The 26,310-nt window shown below is 32.7% G+C and overlaps 1 protein-coding gene and 1 long non-coding RNA gene across 2 annotated transcripts in view; both read left to right on the top strand.

Annotated features, from left to right (window-relative positions):
* The window catches only part of LOC145312953 (uncharacterized), a 44,754-nt gene extending 22,252 nt beyond the window's left edge, over positions 1–22,502 (top strand). Inside the window, exons 2-9 of the mRNA XM_080152164.1 lie at positions 4,800–4,907; positions 5,553–5,696; positions 12,673–12,724; positions 13,091–13,162; positions 20,366–20,426; positions 21,322–21,359; positions 21,809–21,855; positions 22,440–22,502. Of these exons, the coding sequence (XP_080008290.1) occupies positions 4,800–4,907; positions 5,553–5,696; positions 12,673–12,724; positions 13,091–13,162; positions 20,366–20,426; positions 21,322–21,359; positions 21,809–21,855; positions 22,440–22,502 (585 nt within the window). The remainder of the gene's footprint in view (positions 1–4,799; positions 4,908–5,552; positions 5,697–12,672; positions 12,725–13,090; positions 13,163–20,365; positions 20,427–21,321; positions 21,360–21,808; positions 21,856–22,439) is intronic.
* Positions 22,503–23,568: 1,066 nt separating this feature from the next.
* LOC145315046 (uncharacterized) lies at positions 23,569–26,310 on the top strand. Its single transcript, XR_013877932.1, has 4 exons — positions 23,569–23,659; positions 24,184–24,278; positions 25,452–25,481; positions 26,231–26,310. It is a non-coding gene; the product is annotated as an uncharacterized LOC145315046 (long non-coding RNA).

The following is a 26,310-nucleotide window of genomic DNA, read 5'->3' as shown; positions in this document are numbered from 1 at the left end:
CACAAACACCAAAGATATGGGGGAAAATGTAAAAAATATAAAAAATAGCCAAAAACCTGCAAAAAGGCCGTCAAAATTGTTTTCTAATTAATTGTGCTCCTTGATTATGGGAATGTTGTCAAAAAATTTCAGCATATTATCTTTTATAGGAGCTGAGTAAATCCCATTTCCCCCATAGCGTTACGGACTGACGGACGGACAGACAAAGTGAATCATAGAGTAGCTTCGCTGATAACAAATGTAGTAAGTAGATTGTCTGCATATTTAAGGCTGTTTTTGTTGGTATCTATAAAACTATGTTTTCATGAGCAAAATATTTAAAATAAATTCAGAAAAAAAAATCGGGTTGTCCAAACTATTCAACCCATAATTGTAATCTACAAAAGGGATGATTTTGTTTGTCATCATCAATTTATCCATTGTCTTATCCCTTTAGATTTCTGGCAGAAATGAATTTCTATAGTGTCTTATGTGGTTATTTTTTTAACCCTTTACAGTCGGGCCCCTAGCCGCACCTTAATCAGTCGGGGGGGGGGGGCGTTCAACGCCCCCCCTTATTATCTCAGTTCCTATTAGAGCTAGAGGGCTAAATTTTTTTGTGCAAGTCCCCTGTTTGATAATGAATTTCCGACCTTTTATAAGTCTAAGTCAATTTTCGCTTCCTTCACCCTTTTATTTAACAACCTTTGTTTTTAGGTCCTTTTTTACTTAAAAATTTCATACGGCTGTAATTTTTTTATTTTTAAAGCTATAAGAAATTTTTTTGCAGAAAATGTTTATTTTTGTGTAAATTTTACATTAGAAATATCAAAATATAAATTTCAGCGGCCGCAGCTGTAATTGGCAGCTGCCAGCCGCCGCAGTCGGCGATCGGCGGGAAAACGGCGGCGGATCTTCATGAAATTTTAATACTTTATGTAGACATGTAAGAAAAGCTTAAGTTTAAAATTTGAAGTCTCTAAGTCAAAAATTGCGGCCACAGGAGCCTTTTAAAGATTTCTGGAGACCTGGAGGATCAGGACCTGCAGGATCATACCTGGAACCTGAAAGTTACTTGAACACCTGTATTTCATATAAGAATGTACTACTAGAGGATTTTTTAATATTTTGGTATGATAAAATTCTTTGTTTTAGTCAAAAAAATATTTTTGCTCTTTACCTGGATGACCCTGCCAGGTTTGCTGGCATCCTGTGCCCGCCAGGATGGAGATATTCAAAAAATTTCAACTCTCAGTTATGTGTCAAACCCATACTTAAAAAGTCAAGCAGTATGGGCTCTTTATCTTTCACACACAGAAAATGAGATAGAAAAAACCGGAAGGGGGGGCGTTCAACGCCCCCCCCCCCCCCCCCCCCCCGACCGTTAAGGGTTAATAATAAAAGTGTTATAACTATTATTATTAATATATTATATTTTTTCCCTTTTTTCAAAACCACTTTTTATTTTAGATAAATTGAATTATTTCAAAAAGAAACCTTAACCTTAAATTATTTATTGAACGTAAAGAGGATAGATATGTTTCAAAAATGCGAAGTATAAAACAGAAAAGATTAGAGTAATCAGTAAGCTTACTGTAGGCGAGCTGCAGGCATATTCAGTAAATGTAATGTTTCACCTACATTTAAAGAAAACTTCATAGTGACGCTAGTGTTTTTGATGCAGAGATCTTAAGGGACAATCTTAAGACAATGAACGAATAATTGACGTACATCCCAAGTGATGATACACAAAATTACCCCTTCTATAGATTAAAATTTATGGCTTCCAAGATTTGATATTGCTCTTTTGAACCATAAAATTACAAGATTTTAAAATGTACCCAAAGTTTAATAGTTTATAATACTTTGGGTCCCCTTCCCCCGTGTTATTCGCAGAGTCGGATAAACCTTTGAACACTTGGATGTACGTACATACAGAAATTATAGAGCAGCTACGCTACTACAAAAACCAATAAATTTCACTGTTAAGTTCAATGAAATGTTTCAATGTTAAGCATTTATTAAAATCATCTGGTTAGATTATAGATTTCGGAACAGGGATAGGGATAGTGTATCTGAAGATAAAACTATTTTGCGGTTGCCCTTAAAGTGAATATTTAGGAGAACAATGCAACTCAACCCCCCCCCCCCTATTTTGAAAGAATCAAAAATAAAAAGAAGTGGATTTATTTTACCTTTGGCTAGGTTAAGTTAGATTATATTAGGCACATTGTATTCCCACAGGGTTAGGACACAGTAGGAATATACCCCTAGGATAGGGGCCCACTGCAGGGGTTAGACATAAACACCACCTTTTTTACCTTATTCTCTTTGCAAAAAAAAACATATTAATTGTTTTCGATGCAGTCTTATATTAAAGTGTAAAAAACGATTACATTCGACTGACGGAAAATTGAGGACATTTTTAGAGTTACATATCTGTTGTATTTTTAGACAAGAATGACAGCACACATAAATGTAGAGCTTAAATTATATATCAATAAATAAACTTCCGAGACCAGTATGATTTGCAGTCCAATATCTACTTTTTCCCTGGAAATAATTTAGATTTTTTAAATATATCCTATTATATAAAGTAATACTTTTGTCTGAAACTTAAGATTTCGATCACTATTGAACTATTTCATTTTTAGATGTAAGCCTTGGGATGGATTTAAACTATTTTTGCCAGCTTTTATTTATTTGAAGACCTGTATGCTAGTTAATTTAAATGTACTTGAAATAAAAAAAATAGTGTTGAGGGTCTTTTAAAAATAAAATTTGTGGTTTTCTACAGTATAAAATTAACTACCATGTTCCTTAATCTATATTTTTTTACATCCATCAAAATATATTTCATTAATATTAAGGAAAATATTTTTTAAATAAGTTCAAAAATATCCAATGAACGGAATAGAATAACAAACGTTCAAGATATATTATCAAGTAACTGTGATAGTTCAATCCTTATAATAAAGTAACATGATGTGTGTTTGTCGGTGTGTCTGTACCGAAAGATCTCGCTAACCGATGAACCGATCGGGTTCTCCTTAACAGGATAACCTCTCATAGGTCCCGGGAAGGTTTATAACTATTTTTGGGGAGGGTGCCACCACCCTCTCAAGAGAAATCGCCCATAGAAAAAAAATAACAACCCTCAAAAAAAAATTTATTTTTTTAACTAAAATTAAAATTAGGGGGGCAACCCCCACCAAAAAAAAATTCCTCTCCCCAACATTTTTTTACTTTTTCTTTTAAAATCTAAAATAATAAATTGATTGTCAAATCCGACTCTCCCCTCCTCAAGTGCCTCTAGAGTCCTCTAGGGTGCGTAGCCGCTAGTAATTGTATATTGTACACAAAGTTTAACAAATACGTTTCCCCCAAAAGTTTCCAGGCGGACGGACAAACATTTATAATTATAGAGAAGCTGCGCTACATATAAAAAGGTATGTATGTATAACTATTTGGTCTCATTAACAACCACAGAAACAAAATTAACTGTCTCGCTCTAAAGGAATATTTTCTAATATTATATTTAATAAACATTAATATCAATGGTCCATGATGCAATGTAGATTACAAAAGGGAGTTAGGGGACATTGGACTGTTTATTATATTAGTCCTCAAAGTTTTATAATAACGTTTTCCAATTCAATAACTTTTGTGACCCTTAATAAATTTTGATTAGGTGGTTTAATAAGTTGAGTGTCCAAACGTTTCAAGCACTATTTGTACTTTACAGAAGAGGTAATTTTGTCTATCATCATTTCGGATGTACAATAAATATCGAGCATCGTCTTATCCCTTTAGATCCCTGAGATTGCAATGTCAGTGTTCAGAGACAAGACAATGCACAACAAATAATAAAAAACAAAATTAACCCCTCTGGATAGAATTTTTGATTGAAATGGTTTAATGCTGTTTTAACTAACCACTCAAATATTAATAAAATATTTAAACTTTTAATTCCAATAAATTAGAATACGTGATTTTCTATACCACTGAGCATATACAATATACATAAACTAGCAGCTTCGCCCCTAGCCTCTAGGGGCTCTGCCCCAAGAGGTGATAAAAAAAAATTAAGGCGAAATTCGTTAAAGGACCAAGGAAATCTTCTACAAAACATAAAGGACCAAGGAAATCTTCAGAAAAAAAAATGGGGGGGGAATTTTTTTGTTTTTGGGGGGTTGTGGGTGTCCCACCCCCCAAGAAAATAGCTTAAAACCATCACAGGACCAATAGGTATATACCCTGAAGAGTAGAAACCGATCGGTTCAGTGGTTATCGAGATCTTAAGGGACAGACAGACGGACAGACAGACATCGTTCTACTTTGTATTATAGATAAAAAGGTTTCGCGTGTTTACATATTTTTTGACAACTCTTTAACTTATTTTATTGGTCTTTACTACTTTTGGGTGTTATCATCCTTGTTATGTATGTCGATTGATATGGATAAATTTAGCCTTGGAGAGAGACAAACATCCTGTTACTTTTTTTATCAACGAGCGGCTGCGCCCCTAGAGGCCTCTAGTGGTACTAGTTTAAATGTTCAAGTCTCTCAAATATTTAGATTTTTTTCGATTGTTTTGTGATTTCTCTTGTGAGGGTGGTGGTACCCTCCCCCAAAAGAGTTATAAACCTTCCTGGGACCTATGAGAAGCTACCCTGTTAAGGAGAACCCGATCGGTTCAGCGGTTGGCGAGATCCTTCGGTACAGACAGTCACACAGACAGACAGACAAACAGTCAAACAGACACACAGACAAACACACATCCTGTTACTTTATTATAAGGATAAATTTATCTGTTTTAGAAATGGTTACTGTTTGTTGGAATACTCCAAATCAACACCCACACAATATTTTCACAAAGCAGCACAAAACAAAATTCTTCAGAAGCCTCAGAAATTTCAAGTTCGAAGGTAACAAATATCTTTATTATTTTTGGTGCTGGAGACAATTGACGATAAATTATGCACATCCCCGATTAAAATAAACAAACCCCCCCCCCCCCCGCATGGTTAAACATAGGAAAGATAGGTATCCCCCATTTCTTTTCAATTTATTTTAAAAATAAGGGAAAATCTGAGTTAAAACGTAGAACAGAAAGGCTTTAAAGTAAACTACGTGCTAGATTATAAAACACTAGCGGCTTCGCCCCTAGCCTCTAGGGGCTTTGCCCCAAGAGGTGATCAAAAAACTTAAGGCCAAATTCGTAAAAGGACCAAGGAAATCTTCAGAAAAAAAATTGGGAGGGGGATTTTTTTTGGGGGGGGGGGAGTTAAGGGGTGTCCCACCCCCCAGGAAAATAGCCTAAAACCACCACAGGACCAGTAGGTATATTCCCTGAAGAGTAAAATCCGATCGGTTCAGTGGTTACCGAGATCTTAAGGGACGGACGGACAGACAGACAGACAGACGGACAGACATCATTCTACTTTGTATTATAGATTGCGGTAAATCTATAGTCCCTTGTGATAACGCATTGCTTAGTGATACAGAAATACTAACCTACACTACTTAATTATAGAATAGCTTTGCTCCACAAATTATTATTTTTACTTTAGAGAGAAGACCGAGTATTAAGCTTATTCAAGGATTGGACACAAGATTATGAGGACGCGGGTTCGAGTCCCAGATATTTCCCCCATAACAGCCATAACAACCAGGCCAATAATTTGAATGCTGAGGATATCAACTCTTTATTGAGGAAAGTTTTTAAACGCGGCATTTATCAAAAAAGAGGATTTTCTACATTTAAGGGTCGGTCCGTACGTCCTTAAAGGCTATTTTTCAGTTTTCAACAATAAAAAATGGAGTTTAATTTTCGTTTTAAAAAGAAAAATTTAAAAATAAATGTTTTTGGGAGGGCAATTTTTTTTCTAGGGGTGATTTCTCATGGGAGGGTGGTAATACCCTCCCCCAAAAAAGTTCTAGACCTTTCCAGGACTTATAAGAAGCTACCATGTAAAGAATAACCATATAGGTTCAGCGGTAAGCTAAATACAGACACACAGGCAGACAGAGATCCTGTTACTTTTGTATAAGGATTGTTAGGCCTCAAACCGACCAAGAACAAATGTACCAAAAAAATCAATAAGTGAGTTGGTATCTTACTGTAAGACTTACATGCACTCTATAAATAAAGATCTATCCTATGATAAAAAGTAGTAAGGATTTTTTGAAGATTGGGATTTTAAGGATTGCTAATCCGATTGAGTTCTCTAATAAAGGGAAGCTTTACATAGGTACCATATTTGTTTTAGGATATTTTACTTTAAGATTTTTGTCTCTGGATCGTTTTAGGCTATTTTCATACTTTGATTACAGAGCCCCTGATTGCTGATCTATAATACAAAGTAGCTTGATGTCTCTCCGTCCGTCCGTCCGTCCCTTAAGATCTCAGTAACCACTGAACCGATTTGATTCTAATCTTCAGCGAATATATATACTGGTCCTGTGGTGGTTTTAAGCTATTTTCTTGGGGCGTAGGACACCCCAAACCCCCCTTAAAATAATTTAAAATTAGTGGATGCAGCAACAGAGATGCTTAATTTTTTTGAATTACCTCTTGGGCCAAAGCCCCTAGAGGCTAAGGGCGAAACCGCTAGAAATTGTCATAACATAAGCTGGAAATAACACGCTGTGCATGCATAAAAAAAACGTATAGTCTTATCATCAATATTCCGAGGTAAATCAAATTAATGTAATAAGACTCCTTATACTTGATATTTTTGTTTAAGAAGAGTGTCATTTTTATTCTGCATTTTTATAAAATTATCAAAACCATACTTTTAGGAGATGATAAACATACATATATAATTAGCTATTTTTTTTATTTTAAAGTTGAATTATAGAAATATTTAAAATTAGTTTATATTTTTATCTTAAGTTTTTAACGCCTAGCGATCAAAACTAAACCTAAATTATGTAGCTTTCAAAGTTGTGTTTACTTTATAAAGACACATTATGAGAAACTAATGACCTTTCTTGTTGCTATATAAAAAGAACAGTAATATTATTGATTCCAGGATCAAATTTGAAGAAATAATTCTCTTAAAATGATTGATTTATATCTTTAAACCTCGAAAAAACTCTATTGAATAGACAAAATACAAGATTTTTTATGGTTTCAATAATCTATTTTCTTAAACCTAACTAGCGGAGAAAAGAAAAAAGAAAAAAAGGGTTTTTCGGTGGGAGACCTATGAGAAGCTTGATTGTAAAGGAGAACCCTGTTGGGTCTGCGGTTAGCGAGATCCTTCAGTACACACAGACAGACAGATAGAAATACGGAGAGACGGTCTGTTACTTTTATATAAGGATTTTTTATTTAAATATATCTTGTTTAAAAATGTAATTTGAATTCATACATCTGATAAATTAAATTGATAAGGATGTTTTAGAAAAGTGTCCAAAAGCACTGACTTCTTATTCATTGCAGACAACCAAACCTTTAATTGCAGAATCTAAAATAACAGTGCTGCGCCAATTTAGGGCCAAGGCATTCCCACCCACCCTAACAATTATGTCACGCATCTGACTTAAAGCCAAGGAGAATTTTGTCCTTGTTGGGTAAATCATCTTTAGGTCAGGGATCTAAAGGGATAAGACAATGGCCGCTGAATTAATGTACATCCCAAATGATGATACATAAAATTCTAATCTACATATACATTAAAATTAGTGGTTAAAACGTTTGAACACTCAACTTAGTGAACCAACCAATCAAAAATTACTAAGGCACCAAAGTTGTTAAGCCAACGAAAAAGAAAACGTTATTATAAAAAATTGGGGACTAGAGTAATAAAAGCCTATTGTCCCCCCTCTCCCTGCCTTTTGGTTCGCCCTTTGTATAAATCTATGTCAGCTTAAGACATTTTTATTTTGTTTATTTTACCAATTAAGAAAAAATTAAAGCTATAAAATAAATATAGGAAATCGTTTAAACAAATACAAACTTACACTGAACTTCAAATTAAATAACTCAACATAAAAAAAGTAATTTTTACAGAAATTTGAATACAATTCAATCTTTAACCAGAGGTGGATTCTTTAAAAAAAACTTTTTGGCTAACTGCCTTACTAAACTTAGTGAGGCTCGCAAAAAAAATTTTTGAAAATCCTCCAAAATTGCGTTATAAGTCTACAAAAATTAAACAAAATCTTATGTTAATAACCCTTTTATGATTTTATTTATAGTTTAGTAGATTTTTTAATGAGATTTTGGAGGATTTTTTTTTAAATTTTGCGAGCCTCACTAATTTTAGTGAGGCAGTGAGCCAAAAAGCTTTTTTAAGAATCCACCTCAGGGTGACAACATTCAATAAAAGCAATGTACACAAAATTGTCTTACAAAGTAATTAGAAAGCGAATATTCATTAAAATATATATAAAAGAAATTTGATCTTTTGAAGCATAACTGATAGACCGACGACCGACCAAATAAATTACATATATACTAAATGCTCATTAATTAGGGGAATTTTCACAAAAAAAATCTTTAATAGCAGCCGAGAAATTCATATCTTAACCTAAAGATTTCTTGAAGGACATTTCGAATTTAGAATTGCTTCGCTGATAATTGTTAATTTATAATTTGTTAAGAAATTTGATTACAATACAAATTTGTCAATTACTCGATTAATGATCATAATGATATTTATTTTTGTTATTTTTCCTCTTTTATAGTAATCTAGTAGTTGTGTTACTGTATGGGATCAGAGGCGTGCAGAAGGGGGGGGGGTGTATCCACACCCCTGTTCATCCCCATTCACCCCTCTATACCCCCTTTGACAAGGGTCTACACTCTCCTGGTACAACCCCCAAAACTCAGCCAAGTAGGGTGTCTTGGCAATTTTAGGGGCTGAAAAAATTCAAGAATAAAATGGGACTTTTGAGTTAAAATGTTGGACACCTAGGCTAGGGGGGTATATCACCCCCCCCCCCCCTCCCCAAACACTAAAAATACACAATATGAGAATTACGAGCATAAAAAATATAAAGGGGGATATTTGTTTCCTTCTGCCTTTCAAACTTTTACAGGGCTACCAACCACCTGAAATAACCTATGATTAAACATAACAAAACAGATAAAAAAAAATAACCCTCTTCTTATTGTTGAAGGTTTTTGAACAAACAAAAAAACTTATTAGAATATTTTATTTTAATTACTAACCAACATTGAGACTTCCGTAATTTTAATATCAGGATTTCATGGATGGTTTAATTTTTAATTTCGCTCCTTAGATTGTTTACAACTAGCGGCCTCTGGTGGCACTGTACATGTTTTTAAAAGCAAAGCTTTTCTATAATTAGGGTCGGTCCGTCCGTACGTCCGTCCGTCCGTACGTCCGTAACGGATAGCTTTTTCCGTTAATTTAGGCATGTTAGAATTGTCCTATCGATTTCAAATTTTGCATGGTGATTCCTTTAGCAGTTAGGTACGATTTAGAAAGCGTAGCAACTCTATAATCATTACCAAAATGTCCGTACGTCCATTTTAAACATGTTGATTTTTTTACTTTTTTAACAACAAATTTTTATGTGATCAAATCATCGGATTGATCTGATTTTTTGTATATTGATTCCTGGGACAACAAAGTATAATGTAATAAGCGAAGCAACTCTATAATCAAGCCCTAAAAATGTAAGTATGTCCATAAAAATTATCCTGTATCAAGCAGTTTTACAACAAATTTACTTACAATTTTGCTTTGACTCTTATAAATCTATATTATGATAATTAAGTTCTAACACTATACAAGTGTTAATGTCCGTTTGTCCTACCGTTTCAGTGCTTCGCTTTTATGGATGTTGTCATCCTTGTTTTTATTTCAAATATGTAATTTGAGAAATAAGTTTATATGTTGCGTTCAAGTCTCTACGTAAAGCGAGAATATTAAAAAAAATATCCGATTTTTTGTGATTTCTCTTTGCAGGGTGGTTTATATATAGTTATAAACCTTCACAGGACCTATGAGAAGCTACTCTGTTACGGAGAACCCGATCGGTTCAGCGGTAAGCGAGATCCTCCGGTACAAACAAACAAACAAACAGACAGACAGATAGACATCCTGTTACTTTATTATAAGGATTAGTTTTTAAAGTGTAAAAAATAAGATGCAAAGACATCATTTTTCATAAGCAGCGCAGCAATATCCAGAGAGTAACATGAAAATAACATCCAAAGCTTTGAAACGGTAAGACAAGGAACATAAACACAACAAGAATAAGCAGAAAATAAGTCTAAACAAATTGTAAGTAACTTTTATGCAAAACTATAAAAAATGCTATCGACCTTTGGTATATTTTTGGCTTATTCATTTAATACTTCATTTCTGACTAGCGGCTACGCCCCTAGAGGCCTCTAGTGGCACTTTAAATGTTTTTGTTTGTTAAAGTTAATTTTTTAAGTACGATACCACCTTATTTGACGTTGAAGTCTCCCCTAAATTTTATAAAATTTCGATTTTTTTGTCATTTCTCTTGGGAGAATGGTGGTACCCTCCCCCAAAATAGTTATAAACCTTCCTGGGAATAATGAGAAGCTACCCTGTTAAGGAGAACCCGATCGGTTCAGCGGTTAGCGAGATCCTTCGGTACACACAGACAGACAGACACACAGACAGACAAACATCCTGTTACTTTAGTATAAGGATTAAGGCATTTAAACCATTAATAAAAATTTATAAGCATAAAATTTGGTTTGTAACAATTTAAAATACATGAAAACTCTTATGATTTATTGTTTAATGAATTATTATAGTAAGGTATTCAAATGGATTATTTTGTAGTAGTATTAGGTAGTTAAGATATAATTTATGTACAAATTTCTAACATAAGATTTTGTTTTTAAATTTTGCAACATTTAAGTAAAGGAATGGAAGGGTCATGAGCTAATTGTAACTCTCCTGGGTTTTTTTCTGGGTCTTTGAAATCAGCCGATTCCCTATAAAAGGCAATTTAATAGCAGACATAAAAGGTCTCTGCCACTTGGGGAAGGTAGTTATACATTTATTATTAGATAACTTTTCAATACATAGTAAATCCATTTCTGTACCTAACTGTATTATAATCCTATACAGTACAGTACAGAACATTAAATTCATAAACTAACCTAAATGAATGTAATTAATATCAATATTTTAAAGTTTTAGCTAGAAGGAAGAGCCAATATTAATTAATTTTGTATATTTGCAAGTTTTAAATTTTTATGGCAACATTTGTTACGTTATTAATGGCTAGTGACAACGCCCCCAAGAGGCCTCTAGGAGCACATTAAGGAAGGGGGGAGCTTCTTCACTTTGTCGGTAATGCCAGGGAGTCCTGATTTTTGTTAGAAATTGGTTGGTTCATTAAGTTGAGTGTCCAAACGTTTTAACCACAAATTGTAATCTACAGAAGGGGTAACTTTGTGTATCATCATTGAGTATGTATTGTTTATCAATTTATCGTGAAGCTTTAAAAATCCTTTTCAAATTTTCAAGAGAAAAATTTCATTTGAATTTTACTGCACGATAAATTTATCAAGAAAAAAAAATATCGCAATTTTTTCTGCTAAAAAAAATATTTGCAAAATATTTTTTTGCATATCATGATTAAATTTGATATTAAAGGTTTTTCAAAAAAACCACCAGACAAAAAATGATATAGGTATGATTCAAAATATGAATTGATTTTTATAAAAAGATATCTAGTATACAACTTGCTTGGTCCGTTAGTCTGTTGGTCATGCTGCAAAAGAAATCTTGGATCGATCATGGAAAGAAAACAAAGTAGCGGGTTTCATAGTATTTTCACAGCAGTTTTAATAGGTTAGGTTAGGTTAATGTTAATGATTGCCCCGCCGGGTTAGAAAATGTGAATCGCAACTTCATTTTCTCTCCATGATCCGAAATGTTTTAATTGATATGTAAAGGTTCCTAGAATTTCTATTTTTTACGTATTCCTTTCCTCCCTTTTTAATGACCATTAAACATCTGCACTATGATTCATTTTTTACGTTTTGTGCTTTGCTATCTTGAAATGATGCCATCCTTGCTTTTTTATTTTAAATTTGTTGTTTTGTAAGCAGTGCTTATTAAAGCAAAAAAAAAATGTTATTGACCTTCGTCAATTTTATACAAAGAAATATGAAATACTCTTTATTTATTTGTAGTAACTATAAAATTAGAAAAGTCTGTCTGTTTGTAAGTATTGATATTTAAAAAAAAACTAAAAATAAAGAAATATTAAGCCTATTAAGTTGTTAATAAAAGATTTAATTTTTTTGTATTATATTAAAATAACAAATACATTTTTAACGTTAAAATCAATATCTATTTAATTGGATAGATCTTGGACTTGCTTAAATATAATCCTTTTATATAAAAGAAATAGGGTATGAGTCTTACTGTCTGTCTGGTGACCACTGAACCGATATGGTTCTCCTAGTTAGTTATGTTTCATACATGTCAAGGAAAGGTCTATAACTATTTTGGGGAGGTTACCCCCACTCTCCTAATAGAAATAGCCCTTAGAATCCCCCCCTCCCCCCTCCTACAAAGGAATATAAATATTTGTTTGAGGCCTCTAGGGACATTGCAGATAGTTTTATTTTAGATATGACACATAAATTTAAATTATACTAACATATAGTTTTATAAAAGTGTCCACCGTTTAAAAACTTTAACAAAAAATGTCAGGTTAATGAACGATGGTGATGAGAAAGCTTTCAATCTTGGAATCCAGGGCTCAGGTAAGAAAATATTTGGTACAATCCAGGATCCAAGATTCAAAATATTCTGCCTACTGAAATGTCAGGTCCAACAACCAAGAATAATATTACTACTTAATATTTTAAGAATTAGATACTCATATTTTTTAAGAGTTTAAATAGCTGTGTTTAGTGGATTAGGAAAATAGATGTCACAGCTTTTGGCCTACCTATTCTATTGACGTCATAATAGAGGGAAGGTGGAAAGAAACCCACTAGGAAAGATATGGGGTGTAGGGTATTTCCTGACGTCAAAATAATAGATAGGCCAAAAGAAGTGACGTTTATCCCCATTTTGCTTGGGCACTATAGACGGCTACATGCCTATTAATTTTTCTCATTTTTCAGGTATACTAAACCCTGACTCTAGAACCCCCTACACACTGGCTCTCCTGGGAAATATTGCTGTCTTTCTTACAAGTAAGTCAGTTCACAGGGACCTTAAAGGATAAGACGATGAACAATAAGTTGGTGTATCCTATTATGATAAACAAAATTAACCTTTCTGTTGATTAAAATTTAAATTGGAACTGCTTGTTTTAATAAAAAAAAAACATGATATGATAAAGTTTTGAAGGCAACAAATGAGAAAATGTGTTTATACAACTTTGGGAGCCAATATAATTTACAGTCCTATGGCCCTTCCCGCCAAGTTCATACTATCTACCTATTCCAAATATTGATTATTCAGTTGCAATATTAAATTTATACTTTGAGCTTAATCAGTCTGTTTAAATAAATGTATAATCCAGACAAGCACCTTCGTCTGCTAGAAAATTGCTTTTTGTTCTTTTGTAGACACTTGGCTGGGTATATTCTATTTCTGACGCTACTAGCTGATTTCAAACATCTAATATAAATCGAAACAGGATCCCCGCCCTGTGAGCAGTGATACATATAGTTGCGCTATTATTCTTTTACTTTGATATTTAAAAAATCAAATTTCTGAAACCAAAATTGCAATCACTTAAATAAACATAAGAAATTAAATATAACTTACTATCTATTGTTTTCAGCCACATTAATTTCAGAAATTAATTCAATTCAAGCTTAACTAGTGGCTTCGCCCCCAAGAGAACATTTTTTGTATGGAATTGTAACAGTATATGCAAGAAAAGGCATAAGTTTTCATAAACTTGATTGTTCAATTGTATATTATTCATCAAATCAAAACTTGATGTATTTTGATATATAAGTCTGTACTTTTTATGCTTATTTTCTTGTCTGTACTGTTAACAGTGATTTTAAGGGATAAGACAATGGACAATAAATATATGTCTTATGTACATCCCCAATGATGACAAACAAACTTATACCGTTCGTATACTAAAATTATTGGTTTAGCACTACAAATATTGAACCAACTAATCAAATTTCATGAATACCCAAATTTTTAGAGCCATTGATTTAGATAAATTGGTTATAAAACTTTGGGTATCTATGAAATTTATATTCCAATGTCCCCTCCCTCCTCCCTGGCTGTTACAATATAAAAGACACATGTTTTGAAAAGATTTGTAATAATAGATTTGTATTACTTGGATCTTACACAAGATTATCAAGTACTCTAATAAAGTGAAACTTATAGCTGGTTAAAACTCCACTGTTACTCCATCCACCACTTAACTTCATCCCCTTCATCCTACTGGATGAACGAATATCCAATAAATAAGCTCCATAGTAGCAACCTAATTGGATAACAAATAATTCCTTGTCAATACATCCATGTATTCTTTATCCATTGAATACTTGTTATGCAAAAATTTGTAATTAAGCAACAATGAGTCATAAAGTCTGCATAACTGTTTAAAAAATCCTTGACAGAAAAATAAGAAATTATTTAAGACAGTTACATCTTGTTAACAACAAGAAATTTTAATGAAATTTGGTCAATTAATTTCTGAACAAGGACAATATTATCTACAATAAACTAAACAACAATGTTCTAACAATCCTCGTTTGCCAGGGACCCTAACGTACTATACTATAATGAGCTGCTTTTTATAATAGTTGTATCATCCAAAATATTCGATAATTGGAGAGGTTTTGTGATGATGTTGCATTATTTTAATAGAATTGTTGGTCAGACAGACCTTCCCTTGTTCCTGTCATATGCAAGTAATATGATCTCTGTGTGTGTCTATCTATACCGAAGGATCTAGCTAACCGGTAACCGATATTGTCCTCTTTTTCAGTGTAGCTTCTCATAGGTCCTGGGAAGGTTTATTGCTATTTTTGGAAATGGTATCACCAGCCTTCCAAACGAAATCAACACTAGAAAAGAGATACCAAAAAATATTGAAAGTGTCGCTAGGCGGTGCCACTGTATGACTTACTGGACTTACATTCGTACAAGGAAACTTTTTCTTTTTTAAACAACAATTTTCTGTGGGGTGGGTGGGGGTCGCCTTCTCCCATCCCTCCCTCCACCTCAAATGCCCCTAAGGGTCTCAAAGGGTGTAGCCGCAAAGAATAAAGACTGCATGACTTGGCCATCAAAATAAACTCTTAATTTTGTGTCTTTTAAGTAACAAAGATACTCTATAATTTTTTTTGTCTGTCCGCCTTCTCAGGATTTTCTCGGCGGCTATTTATTATAGACATCTGAAAGTTTTGGTAAAGAATCCCTGTGCTAATTTAAGCAACCAGATTATAGTTTACTTTAGCGGTCATGTATCAAAAGACAAAAATACTTTTATTTTATAAAAGTTTCATGATTTTTCCCTCCATGATTTATTGCATCTATTATTTTTTTGACGACAATTGAATATCTTAGCTCTATTTCTCACTTTGTCTGTTTGTCCCTTCATGAATTTTGTGCTTCGCTACTGATGGATATTGTCATCCTTGTTGTAACTGCGTTTTAAAACAAATTCATTTGAGATACATTTACCATCCCTTATTCCTGAAAGAATGTGTAAAATAATCTCATTGGTTTCCTTAGAGTTAATGTTTCGGAAATTTTTGGCAATAATTACATGCATATATTTATTACTAATAATGTTATTTTTTTCCTATCCTAAAATTTAAAGTGGTAAGGTTTTTTTTGTCTGAAGCTTAAGATGTTTGTGTATTTTTTTTGTATTTTAAAACATGGAGCTATTTAGATTAAAAATTGCAAAATTTTTTAACATTCTTCATTTAATTACAACGTAAATTTTGTAATAAATCTCAAAGACTGTATGTAATTAATGGAGTAATTCATAATTACAAATTACATTGTAGGAAGCGTAGCTACTACATAACTATGAAATGTACGTATGATCATATGTTTAAATTGTACATTTTTATATAATTCTTTTATAGAGTTTATCACTTTCAAATGAATCCGTTTTCAAAATCATAATCTTTAATAATCTTTCTCGTATTCAATCGAATCCGGTGAATAGGAACCGGTTCTCATCCATACGAAAAAACTATGTCTAGCATCGCATTATATCCAGCTTTCTACGATTATAAAAATGTACAATCATAAGATTAAAACCAGTTTTTTAGGCTGTGCCTTCGGCACCTCGTGGCTAAAAAAATGGTTTTAATAATCTTATAATTGTACATTCTATATCCGCGGAAAGCCGTTTATAATACGATGAAAGAAATAACTATTATATAAAAGTAACAGGATGTCTGTTTTTCTGTAGCAGAAGATCTTGGTATTTTTTGAGCCCGATATGGCTCTCCTTTGTATTGAAGCTTTGTATTTGTCACAAAAAGAATTGTTTACATAAAAATTTTCTTTCACTGAAAGGGGTGCATTATACCCCCCCCCCCCCACCCTCCCAATCGTAAAGAGACAGCTTAACGAAACAAGATTTAAAAAAAGGAAAAGCTACGCTTCTTAAATTAGTTAAAATTACAAAACATACATAAATAAATATAAATGTATGTACTTGTGCATTTTTCAAGTTCAAACCACAATTATGAAGTCAACATTATGCGCTATGTACACATTTTTAAGTAGCGAAGCTACTCTATAATTCACCCCGTGAGTCCGTCAGTGCGTACGTAACTCTATATGGGGGAAATGTGGTTTTCTCAGCTGCTATTAAAGATGGACGTCTGATATTTTTTGTGAAGATTTCATATACCAATATAATGCATCCTGTATAAAGTTTAATATAATTTGTCCGTCGGTCTGTCAGTCTGGCTTCAAAATACAAACATATAAAAAATAAGTGAGAAAGGTAAGGTTTCGTGATTATTATAATACTCTAAATTACCTTGTCTGTATTTCCATCAATGATTTTTGTGTGCTTCGCTACTTACGGATGTTGTCATCATTGTAATTTATCTGATTTCAAAAGTAGCGCAGCATCGGCAATAATTTGAAGAACTATATGCTGCTTAATGTTTAAAATCTATTAATAGAATAGACAAATGGACAAAGTGAGTTATAGAGCAGATTATCTGTTATCATAACAAAGAAAAGAAAGAGAGATAGTATGCAAATCTTTTTTTTAAAATTACGAAATCTTAAAAAATGTTTATGTCTTTGAAAGTTGTATTGCTGGGAATGTTGAAAAGCAGTTTCAGCCTTATATCTTTTACAGGAGCTGAGAAATCATGTTTTCCTCACTTCGTGTCTGATGGAAAGACAGACGGACGAACATTAAGAATTGTAGAGTAGTCGAGTTTTACAATTATCCGCTAGAGGTTTAATTTTGTTTGCTTAAACTATTTTGGTTTGTTTTTTACATAACATTTTTTTTCAAAATCTTATATAATCTAGTTTTAATTCATAAATAATGTTTTTGTAAATGATAATTTATTTTTTTAATTTGGACAAATAAGGAAATATAATCAGTCATTAAAATTTGTTTATTAATTAAATTAATACATTTCATCATGACAACATTTCTCCAATGGTCACCAAATCTAACAGTATATATTTTAGGAGTAAACTTCTCTGATAATGCATAATTCTAATAATTATTATAATAGTCAACTAAATGTATAGTTGAAATAAATAAAGGATGACAAATCCTTATATAGGAATTTTCTAAGTAATAATTAAAGATTTGCTACGCTTGGCAAATCAAGTTAACGAGCTTTCCTTCTGACAGACGGGTGAATTTATCCAGGGAAGGCAGGGACATTAAACTATAAATTACACTGGTACCCAAAGTTTTATAACCATGGGATCTTATTCGCTGACTCAAAAACCATTAAAGAGTCCAAACTTTACGACAAATAATTTTAATCTTCTGTATTTATCGAAAATTTGTCTTATCCCTTCAGATACCTGCTGAATATATAGACACTACAGTTTAAAATACTACATACAGACAGACAGATAAAGTGAGTTATAGAGTAGCTTTGGACCTAAAAATAACCTCCATGCTAACTTTTTTTGAGACATCAATCTAATTAATCATTATTTAATAAAAATATGTGAATTTGTCAATAAAGGGTTTAAATGGTTTTAAAAGTTTAGTTTAATATTTTGCCACTAGGAGTAAATTTTAGTTTACACATTTTTGCATGTTTCATTATTAAAAAGACATAAAAGGAATACAAATTTATCTCTTATTAATATAAAAACAAGGATGACAACATCCATAAGTAGCGAAGCACAAAATTTCGTGAATGGGACTGACGGTCATTGCTGTTTTTTTCAAACGACGGGAAATTTAATTTTGATATCTTTAACTAAAATAAGTTTGAAAATCGATTAATAAACACTAAAGATATGGGGGAAAATGTAAAAAATATAAAAATAGCCAAAAACCTGCAAAAAGGCAGTCTGACCGTCATTGTTGATTTCTTCAATTGACCGGAAATTTAATTTTTATATCTTTAACTAAAAAAATTTTGAAAATCGGACCATAAACACCAAAGATATGAGGAAAAATGTGGAAAATAAAAAAATAGCCTAAAACCTGCTAAAAAGCCGTCCGACCGCCATTGATGTTTTATAGTTAATTGTGCTCCTTAATGATGGGAATATTGTCAAAAAATTTCAGCTTTCTATCTTTTATAGGGGCTGAGTAAATCCCATTTCCCCCATAGCGTTATGGACTGACGGACGGACAAAGTGAATTATAGAGTAGCTTCGCTACTAAAAATGTTTAAATAGTAATTATATATTTATTTGTAAAAATTAAAAATTAATTAAGCGGCATTATTTGTGAGATTTTTATTTATATATGACTATTAATTAACTCTTTCTGTAGTCTTGATGAACTTTATTGCATTCATTGCAATTTATTTTTATGAGATAATTATCTCAAATTTTGCCCTCAGTTTAAACAGATTCAATTGTTATATTGAAAGGAAAGGCATTCCTAACCTTCTAGAGGCAAGCCTTCATTCCTGTGCACACACAATTCATACTTTATGTGCACACATACTTAAATTTACAATTAAAGTCATAAGTCATTGGCCAATAAAGTCTCCAAAGATATTAAGCCAACGAATAAGAAAACATAAACTTTGGGGACTGGGGTAATAAATAACCTAATGTCCCCTCCCTCCCTCTTTTAAAGTTCAGTAGTAACTTGCTGCGTAGAATCTGTGACCTAAAATAATAGTTTAGTCTCGCTGAATTGAGTCCCTTAATTTTGGTTAAGGGGGGTGTTAAATTATTTAGGTGTGCGTAAACCCCTGGCAAATCGCTGTGCAGTGTGCAAGTCTCTGCTTCTATGTGTTAATGTGGTAGTAGAAATTAATTTGATTAGTCACAGTTTCATAAAACTCGTCACCTAAGGGTTAAATGAGTTTTAAAAATTTAGTTAAATATTTTGCCACTAGGAGTAAAAGTTTGTTTAAATAATCTCTTTTTTGATTATTTACTACTAAGCATTTGATTTGTAAAAATACTATCTACAATCTATAATACAAAGTAGGACGATGTCTGTCTGTCCGTCTGACCGTCTGTCCGTCCGTCTGTCTGTCTGTCCCTTAAGATCTCGGTAACCACTGAACCGATCGGATTCTACTCTTCAGGGTATATACCTATTGGTCCTGTGGTGGTTTTAAGCTATTTTCTTGGGGGGTGGGACACCCCCAACCCCCCCAAAAACAAAAAAATCCCCCCCATTTTTTTTTTTTTTTTTTTTTTATTTGCTGAAGATTTCCTAGGTCCTTTGTTAAAAAATATTTTTTATTCCAGCATTTATTTTGAATGAAAGAATAGCAACATTCTCTCACTAAAAACAATAAATATTAATTTTTTTTATCACCTCTTGGGGCAAAGCCCCTAGAGGCTAGGGGCGAAGCCGCTAGTATTCTTATAAAATAAAATCGTAATGCAAATGTATTTCTATAAATTTTCTCATATTGTCAAAAGTATGTATAAGATTATTGATTAGATAAATTTATACATTTTTGTTACTATAGTTATTATTCAATTTAGAACCTACCAATCATATATGTACTATTTAATACTTTCAGGTAATTAAAACCTTATAAAATACAACTAAATAAGGTTGATTGAATCAGATAAGCCTGGCTCTAAATCAAAAAAAATCCTGTAGTGTTCTTTAATTAAAAAAAAATTCTATGAATCAAAGAATTAATACCACTTTTATTAGCCTGTGCCTTTGGCTCCTCGGTCTAACAAAACTGGAATTATAATTTTACTATCCGCGAAAAGCTGTCCATAGTACGATGCAACTTCTTATTTAGGTTTGTACCTGATACAAGGGGCAAGTGAAGAAAAAGTGGAGTCTTTAATTCAATCATTAAGGTCATTATTTTTTGTAGCTATCTAGAGAACCCAAGAGCATCATCTGGTTGTATTATCCAACAGACAACCATCTCTTTCATTGCACTACCTTTGGCTGGTCATATCTCATTTAAAACACTTTGGCCGAGCTCGCGTATTCAACTTGTTTATATGGTGAAAATGATGATTTTAGCATGACAGACAGGAGGATAAACAGACACAAACACTTTTAGAGCAGCTTTGCAACTAAAAAGCACGGTATTATCCTCTTAGAAATTTTTTTTTCAATATTGAAAATTTGAGTACTCCCCGGACCCCACCCACCCCCCCCCCCCCCCCCCCGACAGCGAACTATGAACTCTGGCCGCAGCGCTCGGCTCCCTAGCCTGCCTAGCCGCAGCGCTCGGCCCCCTTGCCTGCCTAGCCGCAGCGCTCGGCTCCCTAGCCTAAAACCTAACCTAACCTAAAATAGTTGTTCGTCGGTAGTCGGGGGGGGGCAGGGGGTGGGGGGTGGGTAAAAAATGAAAAAAAATTTCTAAGAGGATAACGCCAAAAGCACTTCAAGGAAAAATTCTGCAAAAGTTTTTATTTTCTAATAAAATTTTGAATCAGTTCACGGTAATATGATGCTAGTAACGATTATTTACAAAAATTTTAACTGCCAAACGGCGTAACATAGATTATGCTCGCAAAAAATCTCAAACGAAAATATAAGTCCTACAAATAATCTGGAATAGTTAGTAGTCATTAGTAGTCATTGCTTCTTATACCGCTCAACACGGTGTGCGGGCATGCCATGTACGTTCAGCCGTTTGACAGCTAGCCTTTAAAGTTAGTAGATTTTTGTAAATAACCGATACCGAAACATTATAACGTGAACTGCCAAAATCATTTATGATAACAAAATCTGTTATAGTTCGGGCAAGGATTCTATTTTCAAGCTGATAACAACAGGTAAAAACCTTTTTATTGTTTTTTTAGCATACTAATTCTTACATTTTTCTAGATTTTATTTTGGTTTGACAAGATTTCGTGAATTTTCCTTACTTTTTGATACATTTTTTTAAGTGTAAAATTACGGGTTAAATGAACATGAAGTATAAATTAATCAAGTAAAAAAACATGATTATTTAATGTTAAAATTGCCGGGAAAAAATCTGCCATTAGGAGCTTTTCTAATAATGGATAACAGCCTAAAACCACTCCATGATTTGATAAAAAAAAATCCATGAAACACATGGTTTAATCGGTCCAGCGTTTTTAAAGTTTAAATAAATAAAATTTATTTATTATCCATAAACTATGATTAACTACATTGTAAAGGAGAACCATATCGGTTCAGCAGTTAGCGAGATTCTTCGGTAAAAACACACAGAAATTCTGAAAGGATTATAATGTTTTAGGAGAGTTACCTGACTTGGAAGATATGAAATTGCCAGAAGGACTAAAGGGACACTCATTTCTTTCAATTAATTTATTTCTTACAAGTTTTGTTTTGAATCATTTATATAGATTGATTTATTTCCCTCTTACTTAAGTTTCAAGAACAGATCTATAGTATAGATGTATATACAGACAATTACCTCCCTTAATTTTTCAAAGACCTCTTTCGACTGCTTCTAAAAAAATTTCTGCTACTTGGCTGTGTTAATATAAGTGACACCTTTGGTTGATTTTCAATGACCCAATAGAAAGGTTGCACAAGGCGGTTGCGACGATGGGGAGTTGCAGTTATTTAACTCTTTCTCCCTCTAGTGTTTTACTCTGATATTCCTACAAAAGTAAGGAACAATTTAAAATGTGTAGTAATTCTTTAATCAATACAATGTCCCTATGTTTATTTTTAGCTTTTCTAAAAACAATAATTTATAAGATGTAATCATTTTATTACTATGTATTATAGAATTTTATGAATATTAATTTCTTGGACCATCAGACAAAACTAAAAGGAAAAATTAAACAAAAAGCGTCTATTTAAAGCTACCAAATAATTTTAATACCAAAATAAAAATATAAAAAAGTGTTCCTTTAAAGCTGCCAGAAAATCTAAAACTGCTAGAAGATATGAAATTACCAGAAGGAAAGATAATTAAATGATGTATTAATTCGACCTTGATTCATTTTTTTATCCATCTAAAGCTTTGCCAATCATACATAAAATCTTTTTCAGTATGGCTTTGAAACCGATTAATATCCGCTGGATTAGAACCAGTTCTCGACCATACTGAAAAATACTGTATAGCATCGTATTACAGACAATTTTCAACGAATATTAAAATAACAAAAATTGGTTTTAATCTTAGAATTTTTCATTTTAATATCAGCGGAAAGCTGTCCATAATAACTATTCTGTATTTCATGAAAATATTTTTTACATAACCAGTTTTTTTATGAGTAAGATTATGTCAAGATATGAATGAAAGAAAAATAAATTGTTATACAGTAAAAATATTGGGCATTTTGTCATCTTTTGCTTATGGGTGGACGAAAAAAATAGTAGCTGCAAAACTAATCAATAATTATCTTTGGACGTAGGGTTTAAGATGCCAGCAAACCTGAAGTTGCCCAGTTCTCTGCAGAAAATGTGGGATAACCTGACCAATCTCAGGACACAATATTTGTCAAATATTAAATAAAGCAGGGATATCCTTATAATAAAGTAACAGGATGTCTGTTTATGTGTACCGAAGGATCTCGCTAACCGTTGAACCGATCGGGTTCTCCATAACAAGGTAGCTTCTCATAAGTCCTGCGAAGGTTTATAACTATTTAGGGGTAGGGTTCCACCACCCTCCCAAGACAAATCACAAAAAATTAAAGTGCCACTAGAGGTCTCTAGGGGCGTAGAGGCTAGTTAAAGGATAAGACATTGGACGATACATTAATGTACATCCCCAATTATCAATTACGATAAACATAAATACCCCTTCTGTTTAAATTTAAATTATTGATGTAAAAGTTCCGAAGATTTTAAAACCAACGAATAAAATAAACATTGTATAAACTTTTCAGGCCCAATGTGATTTGCAGTCCCCCCCCCCCCCCACCCCACCCCCTCCATAAAACTTTTTGATTTTATTTTGGGGGAACGTGGATCACTTGTTAAAAAAGTTGTCAAAGAGGCCTTTCCTCTATATGCTGTTTGTACAGCCGTTTTGTAGATTCAAAAATAAAAACATATTTGATTTAAATACCAATTTGACAAATTTGTATCTAATTTTGTTTTAAAGTAGTCAAAATCAAAAGAAATTAAAGTAAGTATATTTTCTCGTATACATTCGAATCCGGTGGATAGGAACCGGTTCTTATCCTTACGAAAAAACTACGTCTAGCATCGTATTATATCCAGCTTTCTACGAATAGAAAAATGTATAATGATAAGATTAAAACCAGTTTTTTTAGCCCATGCCTTCGGCACCTCGGGACTAAAAAACTGGTTTTAATCTTATAATTGTACATTCTATATCCGCGGAAAGCTGTTTATAATACGATGCGAGAAATAACTATTATGAATCTTATAAAATCGCTAAACCTCTCAATAAAATATCTCAATAAATATTAAATATATAAATAGGATAGAATACGAGGATATTGTGACAGGGGATTTTTTTTCGTCAATTTAGGTTGCTAATATAGTCCTCATATATTGGTCAATCTGTTCCTCCATGGTCTTGGTAGCGGTTGTTAGGGTGTATCGTTGTATTAGCCAGCTGGGAGAAACATTGTATCAGGTCGGTCTCTCCAATAATATCCACGTATTCTATATCTATTACTTTAGAAAACCCACGAAATCTAAAAAGCAGAAACCTACCTCCTCCAAGAATCTCCCAACCCTACCTCCAGTCATTATTATACCTCCAATTCATTCTGCAGGTAGGTAGATGGATGGTGACATATTTAGATAGATAGATAGATGGAGGCATATTTAGATAGATAGATAGATGAAGACATATTTAGATAGATAGATAGATGGAGATATATTTAGATAGATAGATAGATGGAGACATATTTAGATAGATAGATAGATGGAGATATATTTAGATATATAGATAGATGGAGACATATTTAGATAGATAGATAGATGGAGACATATTTAGATAGATAGATGGAGACATATTTAGATAGATAAATGGAGACATATTTAGATAGATAGATAGATGGAGACATATTTAGATAGATAGATGGAGACATATTTAGATAAATAGATAGATGGAGACACATTTAGATAGATAGAGACATATTAAGATAGATAGATAGATGGAGACATAACAGACGTAAACTACCCCCCCCCCCCCCGTTCCCCCTTACTTTTAATCTATTTCTATGAAATGGGGGAAGGCTTATCATTGCCCAATCGGCACTTTGAAGGAAAGCACAATCAAATTGTTAAGTTAAAGTTAAATGATTATTACTGTAACTAAACTATAAATTAGTAGAGTTTTTAGATTCAAATTGCGCAAGTTGTGTTAATGGTAGAAAAAATGTATAAAGTCTTCTTTTAGGAAATATAAGAACGGTTTCTGTGCTACGTATAGTTAGGGAGCTACGTGGTAAAATGTTCCAACTGACATAAAATTTGACTTGCTAGTATATGACTAAAAATTAGAGAAAAGATTGTGCAAATAGAGATGCCTACATTTTTAAATTTCAAATTGCGCGGCTTGTGTTAATAGTAAAAAAATGTTACCCATACTGTTATAATCGCCATGAACTGTATTTTTTATAAATATAAGAACGGTTCCTGTGCTACAAATAATCTAGGAGCTAAGTAAAGGTCCCAAAATTTACTAGAAAGTCAAGTTTTATGTCAGTTGGGACATTTTAACATGTAGCTCCTAAACTATGTGTAGCACACGAATAGCTTTTATATTTCTTAAAAATAGACTTCATAGCAGTTCTAACAGTATGCGTACCTTTTTTCTGCTATTAACACAAGCCGCGCAATTTGAACTTTAAAAATATACGCATTTTTTTGCACGACCTATATTCAAAATTTCATCTAAACAAGACAAAAGACAAAAAGATTAATTGAAAATTCTATTTTAGATTTTCATTTGTTGGACACAAAACAACCAGGCACCAAAACTTTCTTCTTCTCTTTAGTATTTCTTTATCCCCATTTTAAAGTAACAGGGTGTCTGTGTGTACCGAAGGATGTTGTTAACCACTTACCGATATGGTTATCCATTACAGTGAAGCTTCTCATTGGTAATGAGAAGGTCAACCTAAAAAAATATACCCCCTTGCATTCTAATTTTTTTTATATCTTTTTAAAAATATTGGTCGACCTTTCCCTCCTCTCCCCTTCCCTCAAGTGCCCCAAGAGGCCTCTAGGGGGTTTTGCCAATAGTATTTGATACAATTTGAGGTAAAACAGTTTTTTTTTCGAGGTTCTGTACTTCTTGTAAAAGTGATAAATTTTGTATTCTTCCTTCTTAACTTTCTTATTTATCTAAAAAGCTATCAATAAAAAAGTCATTGTTATTCATTGTATTATAGATAGCTTTCCGCGGATATTTGATTAAAAATTGTAAGGTATCATCAACCAGTTTTGTTAGACCTGAGGGGCTTACTAAACTGGTATTAATTTTTATGATTTTTATTTTAATATTTGTAGAAAATTGTAGGTAATACGATGCTATACACGATTATTAAGTACTCTCTTTATCTCTCGAGTACAAGTTTGGCTGGGAACTGGTTCTAATCCAGTGGATATTTATCTGTTTAAAAGCCATACTTGAAAATAGATTCATTACTTGTAAAAGTTTAGAAAAGGTAAAAAATTATAAATTTTTGTTTTAATGAAAAAGTGTTTGGTTTTGTAGGGTCTACTCCATTCTACCAGTTCCCAATCAATGATGGCAAAGATCCCAAGACCGTGTTTGATTACATGACAGGAATAGAG

Source organism: Acartia tonsa, chromosome 3 (assembly GCF_053477335.1).
Source record: "Acartia tonsa isolate MP-2025a chromosome 3, ASM5347733v1, whole genome shotgun sequence".
In the NCBI taxonomy this organism is placed as follows: domain Eukaryota; kingdom Metazoa; phylum Arthropoda; class Copepoda; order Calanoida; family Acartiidae; genus Acartia; species Acartia tonsa.
This window is presented reverse-complemented; position numbering and strand designations above follow the sequence as displayed.